The sequence below is a fragment of the Hippoglossus hippoglossus genome, chromosome 6 (genome assembly GCF_009819705.1).
Source record: "Hippoglossus hippoglossus isolate fHipHip1 chromosome 6, fHipHip1.pri, whole genome shotgun sequence".
Classification (NCBI taxonomy): domain Eukaryota; kingdom Metazoa; phylum Chordata; class Actinopteri; order Pleuronectiformes; family Pleuronectidae; genus Hippoglossus; species Hippoglossus hippoglossus.
The window spans coordinates 1,683,544-1,710,028 of record NC_047156.1 but is presented as its reverse complement, the minus strand read 5'-3'; the positions used below and the strand labels follow the sequence as shown (position 1 = coordinate 1,710,028).

General features: G+C 44.6%; 3 protein-coding genes and 2 long non-coding RNA genes across 5 annotated transcripts; all 5 read left to right on the top strand.

Annotated features, from left to right (window-relative positions):
• The first annotated feature begins 2,608 nt into the window (after positions 1–2,608).
• Positions 2,609–3,856, top strand: LOC117762722. Its single transcript, XM_034587293.1, has 4 exons — positions 2,609–2,650; positions 2,742–2,800; positions 2,869–2,927; positions 3,021–3,856. Exons 2-4 carry the CDS (start codon positions 2,796–2,798, stop codon positions 3,734–3,736), a joined length of 780 nt encoding a protein of 259 aa, XP_034443184.1. The 5' UTR covers positions 2,609–2,650; positions 2,742–2,795; the 3' UTR covers positions 3,737–3,856.
• A 4,924-nt stretch (positions 3,857–8,780) lies between these two features.
• Positions 8,781–10,116, top strand: LOC117763141. Its single transcript, XM_034588064.1, has 6 exons — positions 8,781–8,912; positions 9,004–9,062; positions 9,131–9,189; positions 9,280–9,291; positions 9,334–10,026; positions 10,103–10,116. The coding sequence occupies exons 2-6, from the start codon at positions 9,058–9,060 to the stop codon at positions 10,114–10,116; spliced, it is 783 nt and encodes a 260-aa protein (XP_034443955.1). The 5' UTR covers positions 8,781–8,912; positions 9,004–9,057.
• Positions 10,117–15,078: 4,962 nt separating this feature from the next.
• Positions 15,079–15,507, top strand: LOC117763634. Its single transcript, XR_004614195.1, has 3 exons — positions 15,079–15,229; positions 15,321–15,379; positions 15,448–15,507. It is a non-coding gene; the product is annotated as an uncharacterized LOC117763634 (long non-coding RNA).
• A 3,157-nt stretch (positions 15,508–18,664) lies between these two features.
• Positions 18,665–19,101, top strand: LOC117763633. Its single transcript, XR_004614194.1, has 3 exons — positions 18,665–18,824; positions 18,916–18,974; positions 19,043–19,101. It is a non-coding gene; the product is annotated as an uncharacterized LOC117763633 (long non-coding RNA).
• Positions 19,102–24,664: 5,563 nt separating this feature from the next.
• LOC117763138 lies at positions 24,665–25,815 on the top strand. The gene is made up of 4 exons (XM_034588047.1): positions 24,665–24,718; positions 24,810–24,868; positions 24,937–24,995; positions 25,079–25,815. The coding sequence occupies exons 2-4, from the start codon at positions 24,864–24,866 to the stop codon at positions 25,813–25,815; spliced, it is 801 nt and encodes a 266-aa protein (XP_034443938.1). The 5' UTR covers positions 24,665–24,718; positions 24,810–24,863.
• The last annotated feature ends 670 nt before the right edge of the window (positions 25,816–26,485 follow it).

The following is a 26,485-nucleotide window of genomic DNA, read 5'->3' as shown; positions in this document are numbered from 1 at the left end:
CCATGAGACTGAAGGAGGACGGAAGTCATGCAGCGGTCTCTCTCATCCACAGCCTGAACAAAAGGTTTGTCAGGGTTAGGGAGAGCAAGAGTGGGAGATTGCTGCAGCGTCTTCTTCAGTGTGACAAATGCCTCGACTGCCTCTGGAGTCCAAACGACACGTTCGTGAGGAGTGAGTGATTTGCCATGGTACAGAGCACCTAAAGGGGCTTCAAGAAGAGCAAAGTCAGGAATGAACGTTCTACAGAAAGAGCATGTGCCGATGAATGACGTGAGTTGTTTCTTCTTCAAGGGTTTAGGCATGTTAACAATAGCTTCTACTCTCTTATCAGACAGGGATTTGCCATCTTTGGTGACGACATGACCCAGAAACGTGACAGTTTGTTGAACAAACTAGTTTGCTGAGGCTGACTTTATGGCCCTCACGAGCCAGATGTCTCAGCAAAGCGATTGTATTTGTTTCACATTGCTCCTGTGTGGGACTGGCAATTAGTAGATCATCAACATACTGCAAGAGAGCTGAACCCGGAGTGAGGATGAGGGGTTCAAGACTGTTCCTGAGAGCCTGATTGTATAATGATGGAGACTCACAGTAGCCTTGACATAGGCGTGTGAACGTGTAGGCCTTGTTTTCAAAATTAAAAGCTAACCAGTACTGGCTGTCGCTGTGGACAGGAACACTAAAAAAAGCATTGGATAAGTCTACAACCGAAAACCACGCTGCATTAGACGGAATTTGGGAAAGCAGCGTGTATGGGTCGGGAACAATATGCGATCGAGCAATTACAGCATCATTCACAGCCTTCAGACCCTGCACAAACCGCCACTCAGTAGTTGACCTTTGTCTCTGATCTTCTTAACTGGGAACAGTGGAGTGCGGACCGGTGAATCAGGGCAGGGGACAATTACACCAGCCTGCAAAAAGGATTCAAAAACAGGGCGTATCCCCTCCACTGCATTCTGTCTGAGTGGATATTGTTGTCGGGTTCAAATATTCAACGTAGGCTGCTGACCACTGAGTTTGCGGAAGCAGGAGCCACAGTCAGATATACACAAAAGTAATGACACAATACAAGCAGCAGGAAAACAAAAGGAAACTATGGTCATAAAATATCTAATGAGACGAGTCAAACAGTGAAAGGTGAAGGGAAGTTAACTCGTTCAGGCAAATACCAGCAGGATGCAACTAAACTTAGAACTTTACCAAGATAAAACTAAGCAGGGAAACATGTTGTATACACAAAACAATCTGTGTATTAACACTTGAATCCCAACTTGGACACAAACAGTCAGGAGAGGACAAAACTCTAGTTTCCTTCACCAGGCTCCATGGAAGTTGGTGAAGTGAGGCCAGAAACATCTTCTCTGCTTAAACACACAAGTTGCATATGTTCAATAATGAAGCCTCATGTTGAAGCGTTTCTCTAAATCGAGTCAATGTGCTGGGAGCGGATGGACTGGTTTGAGAAAGGACCCTGGTTACACCACCTTAACTGACATAACTCCCCAAATTAATTCTATTAAGAACAATTGTTTTTCATCACTTTTAAATTATTGTAATAATGAAGGTTTCAGTTACACTTGTATTTGCTGTCAAATACTCAAATCTATTAAATGTAAGTCAGTGATTTTTAAATTTAAAGCTTTTAATTTCATCTGAGCCGTGGACTGAATGTGCAGGAGAACAGGAGTAATGACAAATAAACAAATATTCACAGAAAGGTAATGTGCTGATAAAGTGAAGGTCAGCAGCAACATAGGGCTGACTGGGAGACTGGGAAGACTGGGAGACTGGGAAGACTCCTGGATTATAATGTTCAATCCCTTATTTGTTTATATTTCCTTTTCTTTTAAATGTAATTATAACGTCTTCTCATGTTTCTTAAAATCTGTTCTCTTCTTATTTGAATTAAATAAAAAATAAAAAGTTTGATCTATATTTTATGTAAAGCACTTTTGCGAGCTGCATTTCTTGTATGAAAGGTACAATAAAAATAAAGTTTATTATTATTAATATCATCCCAGGAGGATATTATTCCATACGAGACAGGAAACACTTATTGTACAATAAAAATGTATTTACACAGGTAGCGTTCACCCATGACAGGTCGCCAGCCCGTCACTAACTTCAGTCTATGTATCGTCGGATTCAAATCCATGACCCTCCTTGCTGTGAGGCTGACCACTGTACCACCGTGCCGCCTTGCAATGTGGTGCCTGAAATCAAAAGTTGGATGAAATCACTAACAAACTCTAAAGAAAAGGAGCAGGTGAGTTTATGTTCTGTTTCCTCCAGTTTATTCCTGAAGCACAGAACAAACATCCGTACGAAGGTGAATTTAATGATAGACATCTTGGTGTGAGCCAAAGAGTCATAGCATGAAGTCATCAGTTCAGAAATGTCCTTTAACACAGCTGATGACGATTTCAATATGTGGGTTCTGTGTTGACGACTCGAGTATCAGCTCCTCTGCAGACGAGCCCCATGTTTCCTCTGTAACGAGCTTAACGAGTCGCTCCCTGGTGTTTACAGCTGTTACCACTGAGCGATCAGTCCCTGCTGCACTGCTGACCATATAAAAGCAGCTCTGACCTCATGAGGATGATGCTCCAGACACGGTCCTGTTTAGAAGCTGCTCACTGGACACCAGGTATCAAAAGGTTTTCTACTACTTCTGATATGTGTTGTTATGGCTGCCACATCACTGATGGCTGAAACGTTCCCATGTTATGTCTGTGCAGGGTCTTTGGCAGAATCCAGCTTGTAACAGTGTCCTGAATTTACTCAGCAGCAGAATGAAGTAAGTTAAATACTCTCTAAAAATATTATGTTAGAAACATGTGATCTAAAACTAAAATGTTTCTACAGGGTGATCTGGATTTCCCTTCTTCTCATTGGACATGTTATCTGTGGACCTGTGAGAATGGGTAAGAACCTTTTTTTTTAATCAATATTATGTATTTGTGAGCAACTTTAATCTGCTTTAAATTAAATTTTTGGCAAATCTCGTTTCTGCTCAGGCCCTAGATCAGGTAATGCTGACCCAAGATTCAGGCAGCTGCCGCGTTCTGGGTACTGGTACGGTGGCGTTGGGGGGAATTCTGGCAGTGACGGCAGCTCCCCTCTACCAAGTCAACTCAACCCAAGCTACGCCAGAGAAGTTCCTGCTCAAGATGCTGGCAGTTTCAGTGGCAGGCAAGATTTCTACAGCACCACCACCAAGACGGATGAGCTTGATGATGGTAATCAAGGAGATGTCAGCGGCCCTGAGTATAGTCAATATGGAGGTTCTGAAGCATATGCTCCAGGTAACTATTATGGTGGTGAACCTGCAGGAAGTGAGTCTTATGCAGCCTATGAGTATGACCCTGCTGCTTCAGCTGACAACGATGGCAGGTCCGACGGTGAATATCCACAACGCCAGCCTGTCGAGACTCGAGATGACGACTCCATCACTGACGCTGAAGCTGACGTTCGAGCTCTGTTAAACCACTACTCTGATGCTGCCGTCGAAGCTGCTAGGAACCCTGAGTCTGTCTTCAGCGACATGTCGGATCTGGAGCCAGTTTACTCCTTCAGCTCTCGTTCTAAATACAAACGAGGAAGAGCCGTGTTCTCTCAAAGCCGTTACACCCCAGGAGAGCCTGCTGCTCTTCCTCCATTGCCCATGAGCAGAGTCCCTAGACTGTCTGTGCAGAGCCGCCCTGCTGACCCTCCAGCCAAAGGTGGGGTGTAAATATTCTGTTCAGACGCCTCTTGATCTGTCTATGCAGTCTCTTAACTTTTGTCTTTACCTTCCAGTTGTCCAGGGTTGACCGTCTCACTGCTGCCAACCTGATATCAATAAAGTGACTTTAAAAACAGATGTCTTGAACATTATTCTGTCTTCATTTTTAAAGTTGTGTTCCATGGTGGACATGTTGTGGATCCTGCCTCAGAAGCTGCTAGTTTGTTTTGGGTGTAAGGTATTGTGATGGAAATTTCTCTTGAGATATGAAATTCTCAGACTGGAGTTGCCTTTGAGTCTTTATAATAAACTCTGCAGAGGTTACACAACAAGCACGGGTGCTCAAAATGGAACTGGCTGCAAGTTCACAAAAGCCAGAACTTATACAAAGAGGCGTTTCATAAAACATAATATGAAGAAAGACATGAGATCATCTGTGTCTGTCCGTCCGCTGTAGCAGTTGGAAGAAAAACATCACCAAATAAGGGCATGCACCTTGTTGATCAAGGTCATAGCAGTGAGACACCGCCAAATAAGGGTTCCATCCTGTCAGGTAGACAGTATCACAGCAGTGAGACACCTGGTCAGGGGGATTTCCACTACACTTCCCCCTTTGATCATCAATAAAAATATGTAACATAATCATAGGATATCGACGAGTCTTCAACCCACGCACTTTGCATACGTACAGGGTCACATCCACCGTGGAGAGGTTCCAGAACATCGATGCATGGCAGGGAGGTGCAATAGGTAGCAGCTGCTGTTTTTGTGGCAAGAATAAAGTTCTTTGCCTGTAATTGAGCAAGCATTTAAAATGAAAATTGAGTATCGTCAGAACAATCATCTGTGCTGTCAGTGTCCAGGTAGGGAGGGATGGGGAATAAGTTACGGATCAAGGGGACCTGAATCACTACTCTTGTGTCTAGTCAAATTTGCATGTGCTGGATGGTTCTGAGAGGACACTGTAGGAAAAGAGGAGTTTGTTAGATCATCAGAGACTTTTACAGGAGTGTGTCTGGACAAAATAATGGGCAAAACAATAATCAAGGAAATCATGGATAACACGCATATTGAGCCTCTGAGGCCACACAACCCTGGATGTCGAAATGGATACCATGGCCGTGGCCTGTCCGTCGTCTCAGTTGTCAGGCAGATTTCTTCTGTGTTGTGGCAGAACGCTCGTGTGGTTAATCATACAACACTCTCGGTGCTTCTCAACCTGTGGAAGTATCAGTGTGTGTGCTTTGAGTTGAAGGCATCAGCTGGTCAGATGGAGCTGGTACTCGTTTGCAGTGGCTGGCATGGATCCAGGTGGCTCTTTCAGCAACTTTCACTGCTGTGTGGGTTGTGAGCAGTACCTGGTAGGGCCCTTGCCACCTGCGTGAGCGCCAGTTCTTTCTCCGGAAGTCTTTGACCACCACGAAGTCGCCTGGCTGGAGGTTGTGAAGCAGTTCAGTAGCTGGATGAGGAAGGGAGAATGCCACCTGTTTCCTGATGTCTGAAAGAGAAGAAGTCAGGTTAGAGAAATAGGACAACATATCATGATCACACAAGTCTGTGGATGGAAGCGGAGAAGACGCAGGATCCACACCAATGTGGGGTTCGTTTTCTCATCATGTACATCAGCACCAGAGGCAGGACTTTTGTCCATGCGAGACCTGTGCCTTCACAGCACTTTGCAAGTTTAGTTTTGAGTGTGCCGTTCTCTCGTTCCACAGTTGCACCACTGGCTGGATGATGTGCACAGTGTCTGCCGTTGTCACTGGAAATTCTGCTAGGAATTCCCCATCGTGGAATAATGTCTCTTAACAATGCAAAATGGCAGACGGAAGATCTTTGATGAGACCGTGGTGTGCGATCTTTTTACCAGAAGATGTGAGGAAGTTTCTGTGTTGCCAAAGGGTGCCAAAATCATGAGTTACACCGAACGCATATCTGGAGTCAGTGTAGACTGTGAGTGTTTTACCAGTAGCCAATTTGCATGCTTCCGTGAGTGCGATGAGCTCTGCTGCCTGGGCTGAGAGGTGTTGAGGAAGAGAACTCGAGAGGAGAACTTCGTTATCTGAACAAACAGAAAAACCAACACAGTTAGTACCAGAGACAGGGTCACGTGAGGCGGACCCATCGACATACAGAATCAAGTCAGAGTTAGAAAGAGGTTCGTCAGAGAGGTCAGGTCGTGGGGAACACTGGACTTGAAGTTCAGCCACACAGTTGTGTTCTTCCCCGTCATCCTGAAGCGGAAGAAGCGTGGCTGGGTTCAAAGTTGAACAGCGTTTCACTGTGATGTTGGGCATGTCAAGAAGAACAGTGTGACACCGCAACCAGCGAGCAGCAGAGAGATGTGAGGTCTTCTGTTCTGTAAGAATGAGAGACACAGCATGAGGAACAAGGAGTGTCAAGTCAGACTAACCTACTATGTCTCGTGAGGCAAGGACAGCTTTTTCACAGGCGGCCACTGCACGCAAACAACGTGGAAGGCCAGCTGCCACCGGATCAATTTCGGCGGAGAAGTAGGCGACAGGGCGATATTTGTCACCATGAGACTGAAGGAGGACAGAAGTCATGCAGCGGTCTCTCTCATCCACAGCCTGAACAAAAGGTTTGTCAGGGTTAGGGAGAGCAAGAGTGGGAGATTGCTGCAGCGTCTTCTTCAGTGTGACAAATGCCTCGACTGCCTCTGGAGTCCAAACGACACGTTCGTGAGGAGTGAGTGATTTGCCATGGTACAGAGCACCTAAAGGGGCTTCAAGAAGAGCAAAGTCAGGAATGAACGTTCTACAGAAAGAGCATGTGCCGATGAATGACGTGAGTTGTTTCTTCTTCAAGGGTTTAGGCATGTTAACAATAGCTTCTACTCTCTTATCAGACAGGGATTTGCCATCTTTGGTGACGACATGACCCAGAAACGTGACAGTTTGTTGAACAAACTAGTTTGCTGAGGCTGACTTTATGGCCCTCACGAGCCAGATGTCTCAGCAAAGCGATTGTATTTGTTTCACATTGCTCCTGTGTGGGACTGGCAATTAGTAGATCATCAACATACTGCAAGAGAGCTGAACCCGGAGTGAGGATGAGGGGTTCAAGACTGTTCCTGAGAGCCTGATTGTATAATGATGGAGACTCACAGTAGCCTTGACACAGGCGTGTGAACGTGTAGGCCTTGTTTTCAAAATTAAAAGCTAACCAGTACTGGCTGTCGCTGTGGACAGGAACACTAAAAAAAGCATTGGATAAGTCTACAACCGAAAACCACGCTGCATTAGACGGAATTTGGGAAAGCAGCGTGTATGGGTCGGGAACAATATGCGATCGAGCAATTACAGCATCATTCACAGCCTTCAGACCCTGCACAAACTGCCACTCAGTAGTTGACCTTTGTCTCTGATCTTCTTAACTGGGAACAGTGGAGTGCGGACCGGTGAATCAGGGCAGGGGACAATTACACCAGCCTGCAAAAAGGATTCAAAAACAGGGCGTATCCCCTCCGCTGCATTCTGTCTGAGTGGATATTGTTGTCGGGTTCAAATATTCAACGTAGGCTGCTGACCACTGAGTTTGCGGAAGCAGGAGCCACAGTCAGATATACACAAAAGTAATGACACAATACAAGCAGCAGGAAAACAAAAGGAAACTATGGTCATAAAATATCTAATGAGACGAGTCAAACAGTGAAAGGTGAAGGGAAGTTAACTCGTTCAGGCAAATACCAGCAGGATGCAACTAAACTTAGAACTTTACCAAGATAAAACTAAGCAGGGAAACATGTTGTATACACAAAACAATCTGTGTATTAACACTTGAATCCCAACTTGGACACAAACAGTCAGGAGAGGACAAAACTCTAGTTTCCTTCACCAGGCTCCATGGAAGTTGGTGAAGTGAGGCCAGAAACATCTTCTCTGCTTAAACACACAAGTTGCATATGTTCAATAATGAAGCCTCATGTTGAAGCGTTTCTCTAAATCGAGTCAATGTGCTGGGAGCGGATGGACTGGTTTGAGAAAGGACCCTGGTTACACCACCTTAACTGACATAACTCCCCAAATTAATTCTATTAAGAACAATTGTTTTTCATCACTTTTAAATTATTGTAATAATGAAGGTTTCAGTTACACTTGTATTTGCTGTCAAATACTCAAATCTATTAAATGTAAGTCAGTGATTTTTAAATTTAAAGCTTTTAATTTCATCTGAGCCGTGGACTGAATGTGCAGGAGAACAGGAGTAATGACAAATAAACAAATATTCACATAAAGGTAATGTGCTGATAAAGTGAAGGTCAGCAGCAACATAGGGCTGACTGGGAGACTGGGAAGACTGGGAGACTGGGAAGACTCCTGGATTATAATGTCCAATCCCTTATTTGTTTATATTTCCTTTTCTTTTATAGTAATTTTAACGTCTTCTTATGTTTCTTAAAATCTGTTCTCTTCTTATTTGAATAACATTAAATACAAAGTTTGATCTATATTTTATGTAAAGCACTTTTGCGAGCTGCATTTCTTGTATGAAAGGTGCAATAAAAATAAAGTTTATTATTATTAATATCATCCCAGGAGGATATTATTCCATACGAGACAGGAAACACTTATTGTACAATAAAAATGTATTTACACAGGTAGCGTTCACCCATGACAGGTCGCCAGCCCGTCACTAACTTCAGTCTATGTATCGTCGGATTCAAATCCATGACCCTCCTTGCTGTGAGGCTGACCACTGTACCACCGTGCCGCCTTGCAATGTGGTGCCTGAAATCAAAAGTTGGATGAAATCACTAACAAACTCTAAAGAAAAGGAGCAGGTGAGTTTATGTTCTGTTTCCTCCAGTTTATTCCTGAAGCACAGAACAAACATCCGTACGAAGGTGAATTTAATGATAGACATCTTGGTGTGAGCCAAAGAGTCATAGCATGAAGTCATCAGTTCATAAATGTCCTTTAACACAGCTGATGACGATTTCAATATGTGGGTTCTGTGTTGACGACTCGAGTATCAGCTCCTCTGCAGACGAGCCCCATGTTTCCTCTGTAACGAGCTTAACGAGTCGCTCCCTGGTGTTTACAGCTGTTACCACTGAGCGATCAGTCCCTGCTGCACTGCTGACCATATAAAAGCAGCTCTGACCTCATGAGGATGATGCTCCAGACACGGTCCTGTTTAGAAGCTGCTCACTGGACACCAGGTATCAAAAGGTTTTCTACTACTTCTGATATGTGTTGTTATGGCTGCCACATCACTGATGGCTGAAACGTTCCCATGTTATGTCTGTGCAGGGTCTTTGGCAGAATCCAGCTTGTAACAGTGTCCTGAATTTACTCAGCAGCAGAATGAAGTATGTTAAATACTCTCTAAAAATATTATGTTAGAAACATGTGATCTAAAACTAAAATGTTTCTACAGGGTGATCTGGATTTCCCTTCTTCTCATTGGACATGTTATCTGTGGTCCTGTGAGAATGGGTAAGAACCTTTTTTAATCAATATTACGTATTTGTGAGCAACTTTAATCTGCTTTAAACTAGTTTCTCGACAAATCTCGTTTCTGCTCAGGCCCTAGATCAGGTAATGCTGACCTGAGATCAGGTAATGCTGACCTGAGATCAGGTAATGCTGACCCAAGATTCAGGCAGCTGCCGCGTTCTGGGTACTGGTACGGTGGCGTTGGGGGGAATTCTGGCAGTGACGGCAGCTCCCCTCTACCAAGTCAACTCAACCCAAGCTACGCCAGAGAAGTTCCTGCTCAAGATGCTGGCAGGTTCAGTGGCAGGCAAGATTTCTACAGCACCACCACCAAGACGGATGAGCTTGATGATGGTAATCAAGGAGATGTCAGCGGCCCTGAGTATAGTCAATATGGAGGTTCTGAAGCATATGCTCCAGGTAACTATTATGGTGGTGAACCTGCAGGAAGTGAGTCTTATGCAGCCTATGAGTATGACCCTGCTGCTTCAGCTGACAACGATGGCAGGTCCGACGGTCAATATCCACAACGCCAGCCTGTCGAGACTCGAGATGACGACTCCATCACTGACGCTGAAGCTGATGTTCGAGCTCTGTTAAACCACTACTCTAATGCTGCCGTCGAAGCTGCTAGGAACCCTGAGTCTGTCTTCAGCGACATGTCGGATCTGGAGCCAGTTTACTCCTTCAGCTCTCGTTCTAAATACAAACGAGGAAGAGCCGTGTTCTCTCAAAGCCGTTACACCCCAGGAGAGCCTGCTGCTCTTCCTCCATTGCCCATGAGCAGAGTCCCTAGACTGTCTGTGCAGAGCCGCCCTGCTGACCCTCCAGCCAAAGGTGGGGTGTAAATATTCTGTTCAGACGCCTCTTGATCTGTCTATGCAGTCTCTTAACTTTTGTCTTTACCTTCCAGTTGTCCAGGGTTGACCGTCTCACTGCTGCCAACCTGATATCAATAAAGTGACTTTAAAAACAGATGTCTTGAACATTATTCTGTCTTCATTTTTAAAGTTGGGTTCCATGGTGGACATGTTGTGGATCCTGCCTCAGAAGCTGCTAGTTTGTTTTGGGTGTAAGGTATTGTGATGGAAATTTCTCTTGAGATATGAAATTCTCAGACTGGAGTTGCCTTTGAGTCTTTATAATAAACTCTGCAGAGGTTACACAACAAGCACGGGTGCTCAAAATGGAACTGGCTGCAAGTTCACAAAAGCCAGAACTTATACAAAGAGGCGTTTCATAAAACATAATATGAAGAAAGACATGAGATCATCTGTGTCTGTCCGTCCGCTGTAGCAGTTGGAAGAAAAACATCACCAAATAAGGGCATGCACCCTGTTGATCAAGGTCATAGCAGTGAGACACTGCCAAATAAGGGTTCCATCCTGTCAGGTAGACAGTATCACAGCAGTGAGACACCTGGTCAGGGGGATTTCCACTACACTTCCCTTTTTGATCATCAATAAAAATATGTAAAATAATCAAGAAACATAATCATAGGATATCGACGAGTCTTCAACCCACGCACTTTGCATACGTACAGGGTCACATCCACCGTGGAGAGGTTCCAGAACATCGATGCATGGCAGGGAGGTGCAATAGGTAGCAGCTGCTGTTTTTGTGGCAAGAATAAAGTTCTTTGCCTGTAATTGAGCAAGCATTTAAAATGAAAATTGAGTATCGTCAGAACAATCATCTGTGCTGTCAGTGTCCAGGTAGGGAGGGATGGGGAATAAGTTACGGATCAAGGGGACCTGAATCACTACTCTTGTGTCTAGTCAAATTTGCATGTGCTGGATGGTTCTGAGAGGACACTGTAGGAAAAGAGGAGTTTGTTAGATCATCAGAGACTTTTACAGGAGTGTGTCTAGACAAAATAATGGGCAAAACAATAATCAAGGAAATCATGGATAACACGCATATTGAGCCTCTGAGGCCACACAACCCTGGATGTCGAAATGGATGCCATGGCCGTGGCCTGTCCGTCGTCTCAGTTGTCAGGCAGATTTCTTCTGTGTTGTGGCAGAACGCTCGTGTGGTTAATCATACAACACTCTCGGTGCTTCTCAACCTGTGGAAGTATCAGTGTGTGTGCTTTGAGTTGAAGGCGTCAGCTGGTCAGATGGAGCTGGTACTCGTTTGCAGTGGCTGGCGTGGATCCAGGTGGCTCTTTCAGCAACTTTCACTGCTGTGTGGGTTGTGAGCAGTACCTGGTAGGGCCCTTGCCACCTGCGTGAGCGCCAGTTCTTTCTCCGGAAGTCTTTGACCACCACGAAGTCGCCTGGCTGGAGGTTGTGAAGCAGTTCAGTAGCTGGATGAGGAAGGGAGAATGCCACCTGTTTCCTGATGTCTGAAAGAGAAGAAGTCAGGTTAGAGAAATAGGACAACATATCATGATCACACAAGTCTGTGGATGGAAGCGGAGAAGACGCAGGATCCACACCAATGTGGGGTTCGTTTTCTCATCCTCATGTACATCAGCAGCAGAGGCAGGACTTTTGTCCATGCGAGACCTGTGCCTTCACAGCACTTTGCAAGTTTAGTTTTGAGTGTGCCGTTCTCTCGTTCCACAGTTGCACCACTGGCTGGATGATGTGCACAGTGTCTGCCGTTGTCACTGGAAATTCTGCTAGGAATTCCCCATCGTGGAATAATGTCTCTTAACAATGCAAAATGGCAGACTGAAGATCTGTGATGAGACCGTGGTGTGCTATCTTTTTACCAGAAGATGTGAGGAAGTTTCTGTGTTGCCAAAGGGTGCCAAAATCATCAGTTACACCGAACGCATATCTGGAGTCAGTGTAGACTGTGAGTGTTTTACCAGTAGCCAATTTGCATGCTTCCGTGAGTGCGATGAGCTCTGCTGCCTGGGCTGAGAGGTGATGAGGAAGAGAACTCTAGAGGAGAACTTCGTTATCTGAACAAACAGAAAAACCAACACAGTTAGTACCAGAGACAGGGTCACGTGAGGCGGACCCATCGACATACAGAATCAAGTCAGAGTTAGAAAGAGGTTCGTCAGAGAGGTCAGGTCGTGGGGAACACTGGACTTGAAGTTCAGCCACACAGTTGTGTTCTTCCCCGTCATCCGGAAGCGGAAGAAGCGTGGCTGGGTTCAAAGTTGAACAGCGTTTCACTGTGATGCTGGGCATGTCAAGAAGAACAGTGTGATACCTCAACCAGCGAGCAGCAGAGAGATGTGAGGTCTTCTGTTCTGTAAGAATTAGAGACACAGCATGAGGAACAAGGAGTGTCAAGTCAGACTAACCTACTATGTCTCGTGAGGCAAGGACAGCTTTTTCACAGGCGGCCACTGCACGCAAACAACGTGGAAGGCCAGCTGCCACCGGATCAAGTTTGGCGGAGAAGTAGGCGACAGGGCGATATTTGTCACCATGAGACTGAAGGAGGACAGAAGTCATGCAGCGGTCTCTCTCATCCACAGCCTGAACAAAAGGTTTGTCAGGGTTAGGGAGAGCAAGAGTGGGAGATTGCTGCAGCGTCTTCTTCAGTGTGACAAATGCCTCGTCTGCCTCTGGAGTCCAAACGACACGTTCGTGAGGAGTGAGTGATTTGCCATGGTACAGAGCACCTAAAGGGGCTTCAAGAAGAGCAAAGTCAGGAATGAACGTTCTACAGAAAGAGCATGTGCCGATGAATGACGTGAGTTGTTTCTTCTTCAAGGGTTTAGGCATGTTAACAATAGCTTCTACTCTCTTATCAGACAGGGATTTGCCATCTTTGGTGACGACATGACCCAGAAACGTGACAGTTTGTTGAACAAACTAGTTTGCTGAGGCTGACTTTATGGCCCTCACGAGCCAGATGTCTCAGCAAAGCGATTGTATTTGTTTCACATTGCTCCTGTGTGGGACTGGCAATTAGTAGATCATCAACATACTGCAAGAGAGCTGAACCCGGAGTGAGGATGAGGGGTTCAAGACTGTTCCTGAGAGCCTGATTGTATAATGATGGAGACTCACAGTAGCCTTGACACAGGCGTGTGAACGTGTAGGCCTTGTTTTCAAAATTAAAAGCTAACCAGTACTGGCTGTCGCTGTGGACAGGAACACTAAAAAAAGCGTTGGATAAGTCTACAACCGAAAACCACGCTGCATTAGACGGAATTTGGGAAAGCAGCGTGTATGGGTCGGGAACAATATGCGATCGAGCAATTACAGCATCATTCACAGCCTTCAGTCCCTGCACAAACCGCCACTCAGTAGGTTGACCTTTGTCTCTGATCTTCTTAACTGGGAACAGTGGAGTGCGGACCGGTGAATCAGGGCAGGGGACAATTACACCAGCCTGCAAAAAGGATTCAAAAACAGGGCGTATCCCCTCCACTGCATACTGTCTGAGTGGATATTGTTGTCGGGTTCAAATATTCAACGTAGGCTGCTGACCACTGAGTTTGCGGAAGCAGGAGCCACAGTCAGATATACACAAAAGTAATGACACAATACAAGCAGCAGGAAAACAAAAGGAAACTATGGTCATAAAATATCTAATGAGACGAGTCAAACAGTGAAAGGTGAAGGGAAGTTAACTCGTTCAGGCAAATACCAGCAGGATGCAACTAAACTTAGAACTTTACCAAGATAAAACTAAGCAGGGAAACATGTTGTATACAAAAAACAATCTGTGTATTAACACTTGAATCCCAACTTGGACACAAACAGTCAGGAGAGGACAAAACTCTAGTTTCCTTCACCAGGCTCCATGGAAGTTGGTGAAGTGAGGCCAGAAACATCTTCTCTGCTTAAACACACAAGTTGCATATGTTCAATAATGAAGCCTCATGTTGAAGCGTTTCTCTAAATCGAGTCAATGTGCTGGGAGCGGATGGACTGGTTTGAGAAAGGACCCTGGTTACACCACCTTAACTGACATAACTCCCCAAATTAATTCTATTAAGAACAATCGTTTTTCATCACTTTTAAATTATTGTAATAATGAAGGTTTCAGTTACACTTGTATTTGCTGTAATACTTTAATGTATTAAATGTAAGTCAGTGATTTTTAAATTTAAAGCTTTTAATTTCATCTGAGCCGTGGACTGAATGTGCAGGAGAACAGGAGTAATGACAAATAAACAAATATTCACATAAAGGTAATGTGCTGATAAAGTGAAGGTCAGCAGCAACATAGGGCTGACTGGGAGACTGGGAAGACTGGGAGACTGGGAAGACTCCTGGATTATAATGTCCAATCCCTTATTTGTTTATATTTCCTTTTCTTTTAAATGTAATTTGAACGTCTTCTTATGTTTCTTAAAATCTGTTCTCTTCTTATTTGAATAACATTAAATACAAAGTTTGATCTATATTTTATGTAAAGCACTTTTGCGAGCTGCATTTCTTGTATGAAAGGTGCAATAAAAATAAAGTTTATTATTATTAATATCATCCCAGGAGGATATTATTCCATACGAGACAGGAAACACTTATTGTACAATAAAAATGTATTTACACAGGTAGCGTTCACCCATGACAGGTCGCCAGCCCGTCACTAACTTCAGTCTATGTATCGTCGGATTCAAATCCATGACCCTCCTTGCTGTGAGGCTGACCACTGTACCACCGTGCCGCCTTGCAATGTGGTGCCTGAAATCAAAAGTTGGATGAAATCACTAACAAACTCTATAGAAAAGGAGCAGGTGAGTTTATGTTCTGTTTCCTCCAGTTTATTCCTGAAGCACAGAACAAACATCCGTACGAAGGTGAATTTAATGATAGACATCTTGGTGTGAGCCAAAGAGTCATAGCATGAAGTCATCAGTTCAGAAATGTCCTTTAACACAGCTGATGATGATTTCAATATGTGGGTTCTGTGTTGACGACTCGAGTATCAGCTCCTCTGCAGACGAGCCCCATGTTTCCTCTGTAACGAGCTTAACGAGTCGCTCCCTGGTGTTTACAGCTGTTACCACTGAGCGATCAGTCCCTGCTGCACTGCTGACCATATAAAAGCAGCTCTGACCTCATGAGGATGATGCTCCAGACACGGTCCTGTTTAGAAGCTGCTCACTGGACACCAGGTATCAAAAGGTTTTCTACTACTTCTGATATGTGTTGTTATGGCTGCCACATCACTGATGGCTGAAACGTTCCCATGTTATGTCTGTGCAGGGTCTTTGGCAGAATCCAGCTTGTAACAGTGTCCTGAATTTACTCAGCAGCAGAATGAAGTAAGTTAAATACTCTCTAAAAATATTATGTTAGAAACATGTGATCTAAAACTAAAATGTTTCTACAGGGTGATCTGGATTTCCCTTCTTCTCATTGGACATGTTATCTGTGGACCTGTGAGAATGGGTAAGAATCTTTTTTAATCAATATTACGTATTTGTGAGCAAGTTTAATCTGCTTTAAACTAAATTCTCGACAAATCTCGTTTCTGCTCAGGCCCTAGATCAGGTAATGCTGACCTGAGATCAGGTAATGCTGACCTGAGATCAGATAATGCTGACCCAAGATTCAGGCAGCTGCCGCGTTCTGGGTACTGGTACGGTGGCGTTGGGGGGAATTCTGGCAGTGACGGCAGCTCCCCTCTACCAAGTCAACTCAACCCAAGCTACGCCAGAGAAGTTCCTGCTCAAGATGCTGGCAGTTTCAGTGGCAGGCAAGATTTCTACAGCACCACCACCAAGACGGATGAGCTTGATGATGGTAATCAAGGAGATGTCAGCGGCCCTGAGTATAGTCAATATGGAGGTTCTGAAGCATATGCTCCAGGTAACTATTATGGTGGTGAACCTGCAGGAAGTGAGTCTTATGCAGCCTATGAGTATGACCCTGCTGCTTCAGCTGACAACGATGGCAGGTCCGACGGTCAATATCCACAACGCCAGCCTGTCGAGACTCGAGATGACGACTCCATCGCTGACGCTGAAGCTGAAGCTGATGCTCTGGTCAACCAAGACTCTGATGCTGCCGTCGAAGCTGCTAGGAACCCTGAGTCTGTCTTCAGCGACGTGTCGGATCTGGAGCCAGTTTACTCCTTCAGCTCTCGTTCTAAATACAAACGAGGAAGAGCCGTGTTCTCTCAAAGCCGTTACACCCCAGGAGAGCCTGCTGCTCTTCCTCCATTGCCCATGAGCAGAGTCCTTAGACTGTCTGTGCAGAGCCACCCTGCTGACCCGCCAGGCAAAGGTGGGGTGTAAATATTCTGTTCCGACGCCTCTTGATCTGTCTATGCAGTCTCTTAACTTTTGTCTCTACCTTCCAGTTGTCCAGGGTTGACCGTCTCACTGCTGCCAACCTGATATCAATTAAGTGACTTTAAAAACAGATGTCTTGAACATTATTCTGTCTTCATTTTTAAAGTTGGGTTCCATGGTGGACATGTTGTGGATCCTGCCTCAGAAGATGCTAGTTTGTTTTGGGTGTAAGGTATTGTGATGGAAATTCATCTTGAGATATGAAATTCTCAGACTGGAGTTGCCTTTGAGTCTTTATAATAAACTCTGCAGAGGTTACACAACAAGCACGGGTGCTCAAAATGGAACTGGCTGCAAGTTCACAAAAGCCAGAACTTATACAAAGAGGCGTTTCATAAAACATAATATGAAGAAAGACATGAGATCATCTGTGTCTGTCTGTCCGCTGTAGCAGTTGGAAGAATAACATCACCAAATAAGGGCATGCACCCTGTTGATCAAGGTCATAGCAGTGAGACACTGCCAAATAAGGGTTCCATCCTGTCAGGTAGACAGTATCACAGCAGTGAGACACCTGGTCAGGGGGATTTCCACTACAGTGAACTTGCAAGAAAGGTTTGAGCTCTGCTGACAGGTTGATGGTTCCAGCTACCGACCGGAGCTGTGTAGAAGGACATGGAGGGGTATTGGCAGATGGAGATTAAAAGGTTCAATCAAAATGGCAGAATAAATCTTACAATTGTCAGTTGTGGTCGTAGCGACAGAACGAAGCAGGTTCAAATATTCAACGTATGCTGCTGACCACTGAGTTTGAGGGAGCAGGAGCCACAGTCAGATATACACAAAAACATAATGAAGACCCAATACGAGCAGCAGGAAAACAAAAGGAAACTATGGTCATAAAATATCTAATGAGACAAGTCAGAAACAGTAAAAGGTGAAGGGAAGTTAACTCGTTCAGGCGTCACTGTCAGTGCAGGAAATACCAGCAGGATGCAACTAAACTTTTTTTAATCTAATTTAACTACCAAGATAAAACTAAGCAGGGAAACGTGTTGTATACACAAAACAATCTGTGTATTAACACTTGAATCCCAACTTGGACACAAACAGTCAGGAGAGGACAAAACTCTAGTTTCCTTCACCAGGCTCCATGGAAGTTGGTGAAGTGAGGCCAGAAACATCTTCTCTGCTTAAACACACAAGTTGCATATGTTCAATAATGAAGCCTCATGTTGAAGCGTTTCTCTAAATCGAGTCAATGTGCTGGGAGCGGATGGACTGGTTTGAGAAAGGACCCTGGTTACACCACCTTAACTGACATAACTCCCCAAATTAATTCTATTAAGAACAATTGTTTTTCATCACTTTTAAATTATTGTAATAATGAAGGTTTCAGTTACACTTGTATTTGCTGTCAAATACTCAAATGTATTAAATGTAAGTCAGTGATTTTTAAATTTAAAGCTTTTAATTTCATCTGAGCCGTGGACTGAATGTGCAGGAGAACAGGAGTAATGACAAATAAACAAATATTCACATAAAGGTAATGTGCTGATAAAGTGAAGGTCAGCAGCAACATAGGGCTGACTGGGAGACTGGGAAGACTGGGAGACTGGGAAGACTCCTGGATTATAATGTCCAATCCCTTATTTGTTTATATTTCCTTTTCTTTTAAATGTAATTTGAACGTCTTCTTATGTTTCTTAAAATCTGTTCTCTTCTTATTTGAATAACATTAAATACAAAGTTTGATCTATATTTTATGTAAAGCACTTTTGCGAGCTGCATTTCTTGTATGAAAGGTGCAATAAAAATAAAGTTTATTATTATTAATATCATCCCAGGAGGATATTATTCCATACGAGACAGGAAACACTTATTGTACAATAAAAATGTATTTACACAGGTAGCGTTCACCCATGACAGGTCGCCAGCCCGTCACTAACTTCAGTCTATGTATCGTCGGATTCAAATCCATGACCCTCCTTGCTGTGAGGCTGACCACTGTACCACCGTGCCGCCTTGCAATGTGGTGCCTGAAATCAAAAGTTGGATGAAATCACTAACAAACTCTATAGAAAAGGAGCAGGTGAGTTTATGTTCTGTTTCCTCCAGTTTATTCCTGAAGCACAGAACAAACATCCGTACGAAGGTGAATTTAATGATAGACATCTTGGTGTGAGCCAAAGAGTCATAGCATGAAGTCATCAGTTCAGAAATGTCCTTTAACACAGCTGATGATGATTTCAATCTGTGGGTTCTGTGTTGACGACTCGAGTATCAGCTCCTCTGCAGACGAGCCCCATGTTTCCTCTGTAACGAGCTTAACGAGTCGCTCCCTGGTGTTTACAGCTGTTACCACTGAGCGATCAGTCCCTGCTGCACTGCTGACCATATAAAAGCAGCTCTGACCTCATGAGGATGATGCTCCAGACACGGTCCTGTTTAGAAGCTGCTCACTGGACACCAGGTATCAAAAGGTTTTCTACTACTTCTGATATGTGTTGTTATGGCTGCCACATCACTGATGGCTGAAACGTTCCCATGTTATGTCTGTGCAGGGTCTTTGGCAGAATCCAGCTTGTAACAGTGTCCTGAATTTACTCAGCAGCAGAATGAAGTAAGTTAAATACTCTCTAAAAATATTATGTTAGAAACATGTGATCTAAAACTAAAATGTTTCTACAGGGTGATCTGGATTTCCCTTCTTCTCATTGGACATGTTATCTGTGGTCCTGTGAGAATGGGTAAGAACCTTTTTTAATCAATATTACGTATTTGTGAGCAACTTTAATCTGCTTTAAACTAGTTTCTCGACAAATCTCGTTTCTGCTCAGGCCCTAGATCAGGTAATGCTGACCTGAGATCAGGTAATGCTGACCCAAGATTCAGGCAGCTGCCGCGTTCTGGGTACTGGTACGGTGGCGTTGGGGGGAATTCTGGCAGTGACGGCAGCTCCCCTCTACCAAGTCAACTCAACCCAAGCTACGCCAGAGAAGTTCCTGCTCAAGATGCTGGCAGTTTCAGTGGCAGGCAAGATTTCTACAGCACCACCACCAAGACGGATGAGCTTGATGATGGTAATCAAGGAGATGTCAGCGGCCCTGAGTATAGTCAATATGGAGGTTCTGAAGCATATGCTCCAGGTAACTATTATGGTGGTGAACCTGCAGGAAGTGAGTCTTATGCAGCCTATGAGTATGACCCTGCTGCTTCAGCTGACAACGATGGCAGGTCCGACGGTGAATATCCAGAACGCCAGCCTGTCGAGACTCGAGATGACGACTCCATCGCTGACGCTGAAGCTGAAGCTGATGCTCTGGTCAACCAAGACTCTGATGCTGCCGTCGAAGCTGCTAGGAACCCTGAGTCTGTCTTCAGCGACGTGTCGGATCTGGAGCCAGTTTACTCCTTCAGCTCTCGTTCTAAATACGAACGAGGAAGAGCCGTGTTCTCTCAAAGCCGTTACACCCCAGGAGAGCCTGCTGCTCTTCCTCCATTGCCCATGAGCAGAGTCCCTAGACTGTCTGTGCAGAGCCGCCCTGCTGACCCTCCAGCCAAAGGTGGGGTGTAAATATTCTGTTCAGATGCCTCTTGATCTGTCTATGCAGTCTCTTAACTTTTGTCTTTACCTTCCAGTTGTCCAGGGTTGACCGTCTCACTGCAGCCAACCTGATATCAATAAAGTGACTTTAAAAACAGATGTCTTGAACATTATTCTGTCTTCATTTTTAAAGTTGGGTTCCATGGTGGACATGTTGTGGATCCTGCCTCAGAAGATGCTAGTTTGTTTTGGGTTTAAGGTATTGTGATGGAAATTCCTCTTGAGATATGAAATTCTCAGACTGGAGTTGCCTTTGAGTCTTTATAATAAACTCTGCAGAGGTTACACAACAAGCACGGGTGCTCAAAATGGAACTGGCTGCAAGTTCACAAAAGCCAGAACTTATACAAAGAGGCGTTTCATAAAACATAATATGAAGAAAGACATGAGATCATCTGTGTCTGTCTGTCCGCTGTAGCAGTTGGAAGAAGAACATCACCAAATAAGGGCATGCACCCTGTTGATCAAGGTCATAGCAGTGAGACACCGCCAAATAAGGGTTCCATCCTGTCAGGTAGACAGTATCACAGCAGTGAAACACCTGGTCAGGGGGATTTTCACTCCACTTCCCCCTTTGATCATCAATAAAAATATGTAAAATAATCAAGAAACATAATCATAGGATATCGACGAGTCTTCAACCCACGCACTTTGCATACGTACAGGGTCACATCCACCGTGGAGAGGTTCCAGAACATCGATGCATGGCAGGGAGGTGCAATAGGTAGCAGCTGCTGTTTTTGTGGCAAGAATAAAGTTCTTTGCCTGTAATTGAGCAAGCATTTAAAATGAAAATTGAGTATCGTCAGAACAATCATCTGTGCTGTCAGTGTCCAGGTAGGGAGGGATGGGGAATAAGTTACGGATCAAGGGGACCTGAATCACTACTCTTGTGTCTAGTCAAATTTGCATGTGCTGGATGGTTCTGAGAGGACACTGTAGGAAAAGAGGAGTTTGTTAGATCATCAGAGACTTTTACAGGAGTGTGTCTAGACAAAATAATGGGCAAAACAATAATCAAGGAAATCATGGATAACACGCATATTGAGCCTCTGAGGCCACACAACCCTGGATGTCGAAATGGATGCCATGGCCGTGGCCTGTCCGTCGTCTCAGTTGTCAGGCAGATTTCTTCTGTGTTGTGGCAGAACGCTCGTGTGGTTAATCATACAACACTCTCGGTGCTTCTCAACCTGTGGAAGTATCAGTGTGTGTGCTTTGAGTTGAAGGCGTCAGCTGGTCAGATGGAGCTGGTACTCGTTTGCAGTGGCTGGCGTGGATCCAGGTGGCTCTTTCAGCAACTTTCACTGCTGTGTGGGTTGTGAGCAGTACCTGGTAGGGCCCTTGCCACCTGCGTGAGCGCCAGTTCTTTCTCCGGAAGTCTTTGACCACCACGAAGTCGCCTGGCTGGAGGTTGTGAAGCAGTTCAGTACCAGAAGATGTGAGGAAGTTTCTGTGTTGCCAAAGGGTGCCAAAATCATGAGTTACACCGAATGCATATCTGGAGTCAGTGTAGACTGTGAGTGTTTTACCAGTAGCCAATTTGCATGCTTCCGTGAGTGCGATGAGCTCTGCTGCCTGAGCTGAGAGGTGTTGAGGAAGAGAACTCGAGAGGAGAACTTCGTTATCTGAACAAACAAAAAAACCAACACAGTTAGTACCAGAGACAGGGTCACGTGAGGCGGACCCATCGACATACAGAATCAAGTCAGAGTTAGAAAGAGGTTCGTCAGAGAGGTCAGGTCGTGGGGAACACTGGACTTGAAGTTCAGCCACACAGTTGTGTTCTTCCCCGTCATCCTGAAGCGGAAGAAGCGTGGCTGGGTTCAAAGTTGAACAGCGTTTCACTGTGATGTTGGGCATGTCAAGAAGAACAGTGTGACACCGCAACCAGCGAGCAGCAGAGAGATGTGAGGTCTTCTGTTCTGTAAGAATGAGAGACACAGCATGAGGAACAAGGAGTGTCAAGTCAGACTAACCTACTATGTCTCGTGAGGCAAGGACAGCTTTTTCACAGGCGGCCACTGCACGCAAACAACGTGGAAGGCCAGCTGCCACCGGATCAATTTCGGCGGAGAAGTAGGCGACAGGGCGATATTTGTCACCATGAGACTGAAGGAGGACAGAAGTCATGCAGCGGTCTCTCTCATCCACAGCCTGAACAAAAGGTTTGTCAGGGTTAGGGAGAGCAAGAGTGGGAGATTGCTGCAGCGTCTTCTTCAGTGTGACAAATGCCTCGACTGCCTCTGGAGTCCAAACGACACGTTCGTGAGGAGTGAGTGATTTGCCATGGTACAGAGCACCTAAAGGGGCTTCAAGAAGAGCAAAGTCAGGAATGAACGTTCTACAGAAAGAGCATGTGCCGATGAATGACGTGAGTTGTTTCTTCTTCAAGGGTTTAGGCATGTTAACAATAGCTTCTACTCTCTTATCAGACAGGGATTTGCCATCTTTGGTGACGACATGACCCAGAAACGTGACAGTTTGTTGAACAAACTAGTTTGCTGAGGCTGACTTTATGGCCCTCACGAGCCAGATGTCTCAGCAAAGCGATCGTATTTGTTTCACATTGCTCCTGTGTGGGACTGGCAATTAGTAGATCATCAACATACTGCAAGAGAGCTGAACCCGGAGTGAGGATGAGGGGTTCAAGACTGTTCCTGAGAGCCTGATTGTATAATGATGGAGACTCACAGTAGCCTTGACATAGGCGTGTGAACGTGTAGGCCTTGTTTTCAAAATTAAAAGCTAACCAGTACTGGCTGTCGCTGTGGACAGGAACACTAAAAAAAGCGTTGGATAAGTCTACAACCGAAAACCACGCTGCATTAGACGGAATTTGGGAAAGCAGCGTGTATGGGTCGGGAACAATATGCGATCGAGCAATTACAGCATCATTCACAGCCTTCAGTCCCTGCACAAACCGCCACTCAGTAGTTGACCTTTGTCTCTGATCTTCTTAACTGGGAACAGTGGAGTGCGGACCGGTGAATCAGGGCAGGGGACAATTACACCAGCCTGCAAAAAGGATTCAAAAACAGGGCGTATCCCCTCCACTGCATTCTGTCTGAGTGGATATTGTTGTCGGGTTCAAATATTCAACGTAGGCTGCTGACCACTGAGTTTGCGGAAGCAGGAGCCACAGTCAGATATACACAAAAGTAATGACACAATACAAGCAGCAGGAAAACAAAAGGAAACTATGGTCATAAAATATCTAATGAGACGAGTCAAACAGTGAAAGGTGAAGGGAAGTTAACTCGTTCAGGCAAATACCAGCAGGATGCAACTAAACTTAGAACTTTACCAAGATAAAACTAAGCAGGGAAACATGTTGTATACACAAAACAATCTGTGTATTAACACTTGAATCCCAACTTGGACACAAACAGTCAGGAGAGGACAAAACTCTAGTTTCCTTCACCAGGCTCCATGGAAGTTGGTGAAGTGAGGCCAGAAACATCTTCTCTGCTTAAACACACAAGTTGCATATGTTCAATAATGAAGCCTCATGTTGAAGCGTTTCTCTAAATCGAGTCAATGTGCTGGGAGCGGATGGACTGGTTTGAGAAAGGACCCTGGTTACACCACCTTAACTGACATAACTCCCCAAATTAATTCTATTAAGAACAATTGTTTTTCATCACTTTTAAATTATTGTAATAATGAAGGTTTCAGTTACACTTGTATTTGCTGTCAAATACTCAAATGTATTAAATGTAAGTCAGTGATTTTTAAATTTAAAGCTTTTAATTTCATCTGAGCCGTGGACTGAATGTGCAGGAGAACAGGAGTAATGACAAATAAACAAATATTCACATAAAGGTAATGTGCTGATAAAGTGAAGGTCAGCAGCAACATAGGGCTGACTGGGAGACTGGGAAGACTGGGAGACTGGGAAGACTCCTGGATTATAATGTCCAATCCCTTATTTGTTTATATTTTTATTTCCTTTTCTTTTAAATGTAATTTTAACGTCTTCTTATGTTTCTTAAAATCTGTTCTCTTCTTATTTGAATTAAATAAAAAATAAAAAGTTTGAACTATATTTTATGTAAAGCACTTTTGCGAGCTGCATTTCTTGTATGAAAGGTGCAATAAAAATAAAGTTTATTATCATTAATATCATCCCAGGAGGATATTATTCCATACGAGACAGGAAACACTTATTGTACAATAAAAATGTATTTACACAGGTAGCGTTCACCCATGACAGGTCGCCAGCCCGTCACTAACTTCAGTCTATGTATCGTCGGATTCAAATCCATGACCCTCCTTGCTGTGAGGCTGACCACTGTACCACCGTGGCGCCTTGCAATGTGGTGCCTGAAATCAAAAGTTGGATGAAATCACTAACAAACTCTAAAGAAAAGGAGCAGGTGAGTTTATGTTCTGTTTCCTCCAGTTTATTCCTGAAGCACAGAACAAACATCCGTACGAAGGTGAATTTAATGATAGACATCTTGGTGTGAGCCAAAGAGTCATAGCATGAAGTCATCAGTTCAGAAATGTCCTTTAACACAGCTGATGATGATTTCAATATGTGGGTTCTGTGTTGACGACTCGAGTATCAGCTCCTCTGCAGACGAGCCCCATGTTTCCTCTGTAACGAGCTTAACGAGTCGCTCCCTGGTGTTTACAGCTGTTACCACTGAGCGATCAGTCCCTGCTGCACTGCTGACCATATAAAAGCAGCTCTGACCTCATGAGGATGATGCTCCAGACACGGTCCTGTTTAGAAGCTGCTCACTGGACACCAGGTATCAAAAGGTTTTCTACTACTTCTGATATGTGTTGTTATGGCTGCCACATCACTGATGGCTGAAACGTTCCCATGTTATGTCTGTGCAGGGTCTTTGGCAGAATCCAGCTTGTAACAGTGTCCTGAATTTACTCAGCAGCAGAATGAAGTAAGTTAAATACTCTCTAAAAATATTATGTTAGAAACATGTGATCTAAAACTAAAATGTTTCTACAGGGTGATCTGGATTTCCCTTCTTCTCATTGGACACGTTATCTGTGGACCTGTGAGAATGGGTAAGAACTTTTTTTTTTAATCAATATTACGTATTTGTGAGCAGCTTTAAACTAAGTTTTTGGCAAATCTCGTTTCTGCTCAGGCCCTAGATCAGGTAATGCTGACCTGAGATCAGGTAATGCTGACCCAAGATTCAGGCAGCTGCCGCGTTCTGGGTACTGGTACGGTGGCGTTGGGGGGAATTCTGGCAGTGACGGCAGCTCCCCTCTACCAAGTCAACTCAACCCAAGCTACGCCAGAGAAGTTCCTGCTCAAGATGCTGGCAGTTTCAGTGGCAGGCAAGATTTCTACAGCACCACCACCAAGACGGATGAGCTTGATGATGGTAATCAAGGAGATGTCAGCGGCCCTGAGTATAGTCAATATGGAGGTTCTGAAGCATATGCTCCAGGTAACTATTATGGTGGTGAACCTGCAGGAAGTGAGTCTTATGCAGCCTATGAGTATGACCCTGCTGCTTCAGCTGACAACGATGGCAGGTCCGACGGTGAATATCCAGAACGCCAGCCTGTCGAGACTCGAGATGACGACTCCATCGCTGACGCTGAAGCTGAAGCTGATGCTCTGGTCAACCAAGACTCTAATGCTGCCGTCGAAGCTGCTAGGAACCCTGAGCCATTCTTCAGCGACGTGTCGGATCTGGAGCCAGTTTACTCCTTCAGCTTTCGTTCTAAATACAAACGAGGAAGAGCCGTGTTCTCTCAAAGCCGTTACACCCCAGGAGAGCCTGCTGCTCTTCCTCCATTGCCCATGAGCAGAGTCCCTAGACTGTCTGTGCAGAGCCGCCCTGCTGACCCTCCAGCCAAAGGTGGGGTGTAAATATTCTGTTCAGACGCCTCTTGATCTGTCTATGCAGTCTCTTAACTTTTGTCTTTACCTTCCAGTTGTCCAGGGTTGACCGTCTCACTGCTGCCAACCTGATATCAATAAAGTGACTTTAAAAACAGATGTCTTGAACATTATTCTGTCTTCATTTTTAAAGTTGGGTTCCATGGTGGACATGTTGTGGATCCTGCCTCAGAAGATGCTAGTTTGTTTTGGGTGTAAGGTATTGTGATGGAAATTTCTCTTGAAATAATGAAATTCTCAGACTGGAGTTGCCTTTGAGTCTTTATAATAAACTCTGCAGAGGTTACACAACAAGCACGGGTGCTCAAAATGGAACTGGCTGCAAGTTCACAAAAGCCAGAACTTATACAAAGAGGCGTTTCATAAAACATAATATGAAGAAAGACATGAGATCATCTGTGTCTGTCCGTCCGCTGTAGCAGTTGGAAGAATAACATCACCAAATAAGGGCATGCACCCTGTTGATCAAGGTCATAGCAGTGAGACACCGCCAAATAAGGGTTCCATCCTGTCAGGTAGACAGTATCACAGCAGTGAGACACCTGGTCAGGGGGATTTCCACTACACTTCCCCCTTTGATCATCAATAAAAATATGTAAAATAATCAAGAAACATAATCATAGGATATCGACGAGTCTTC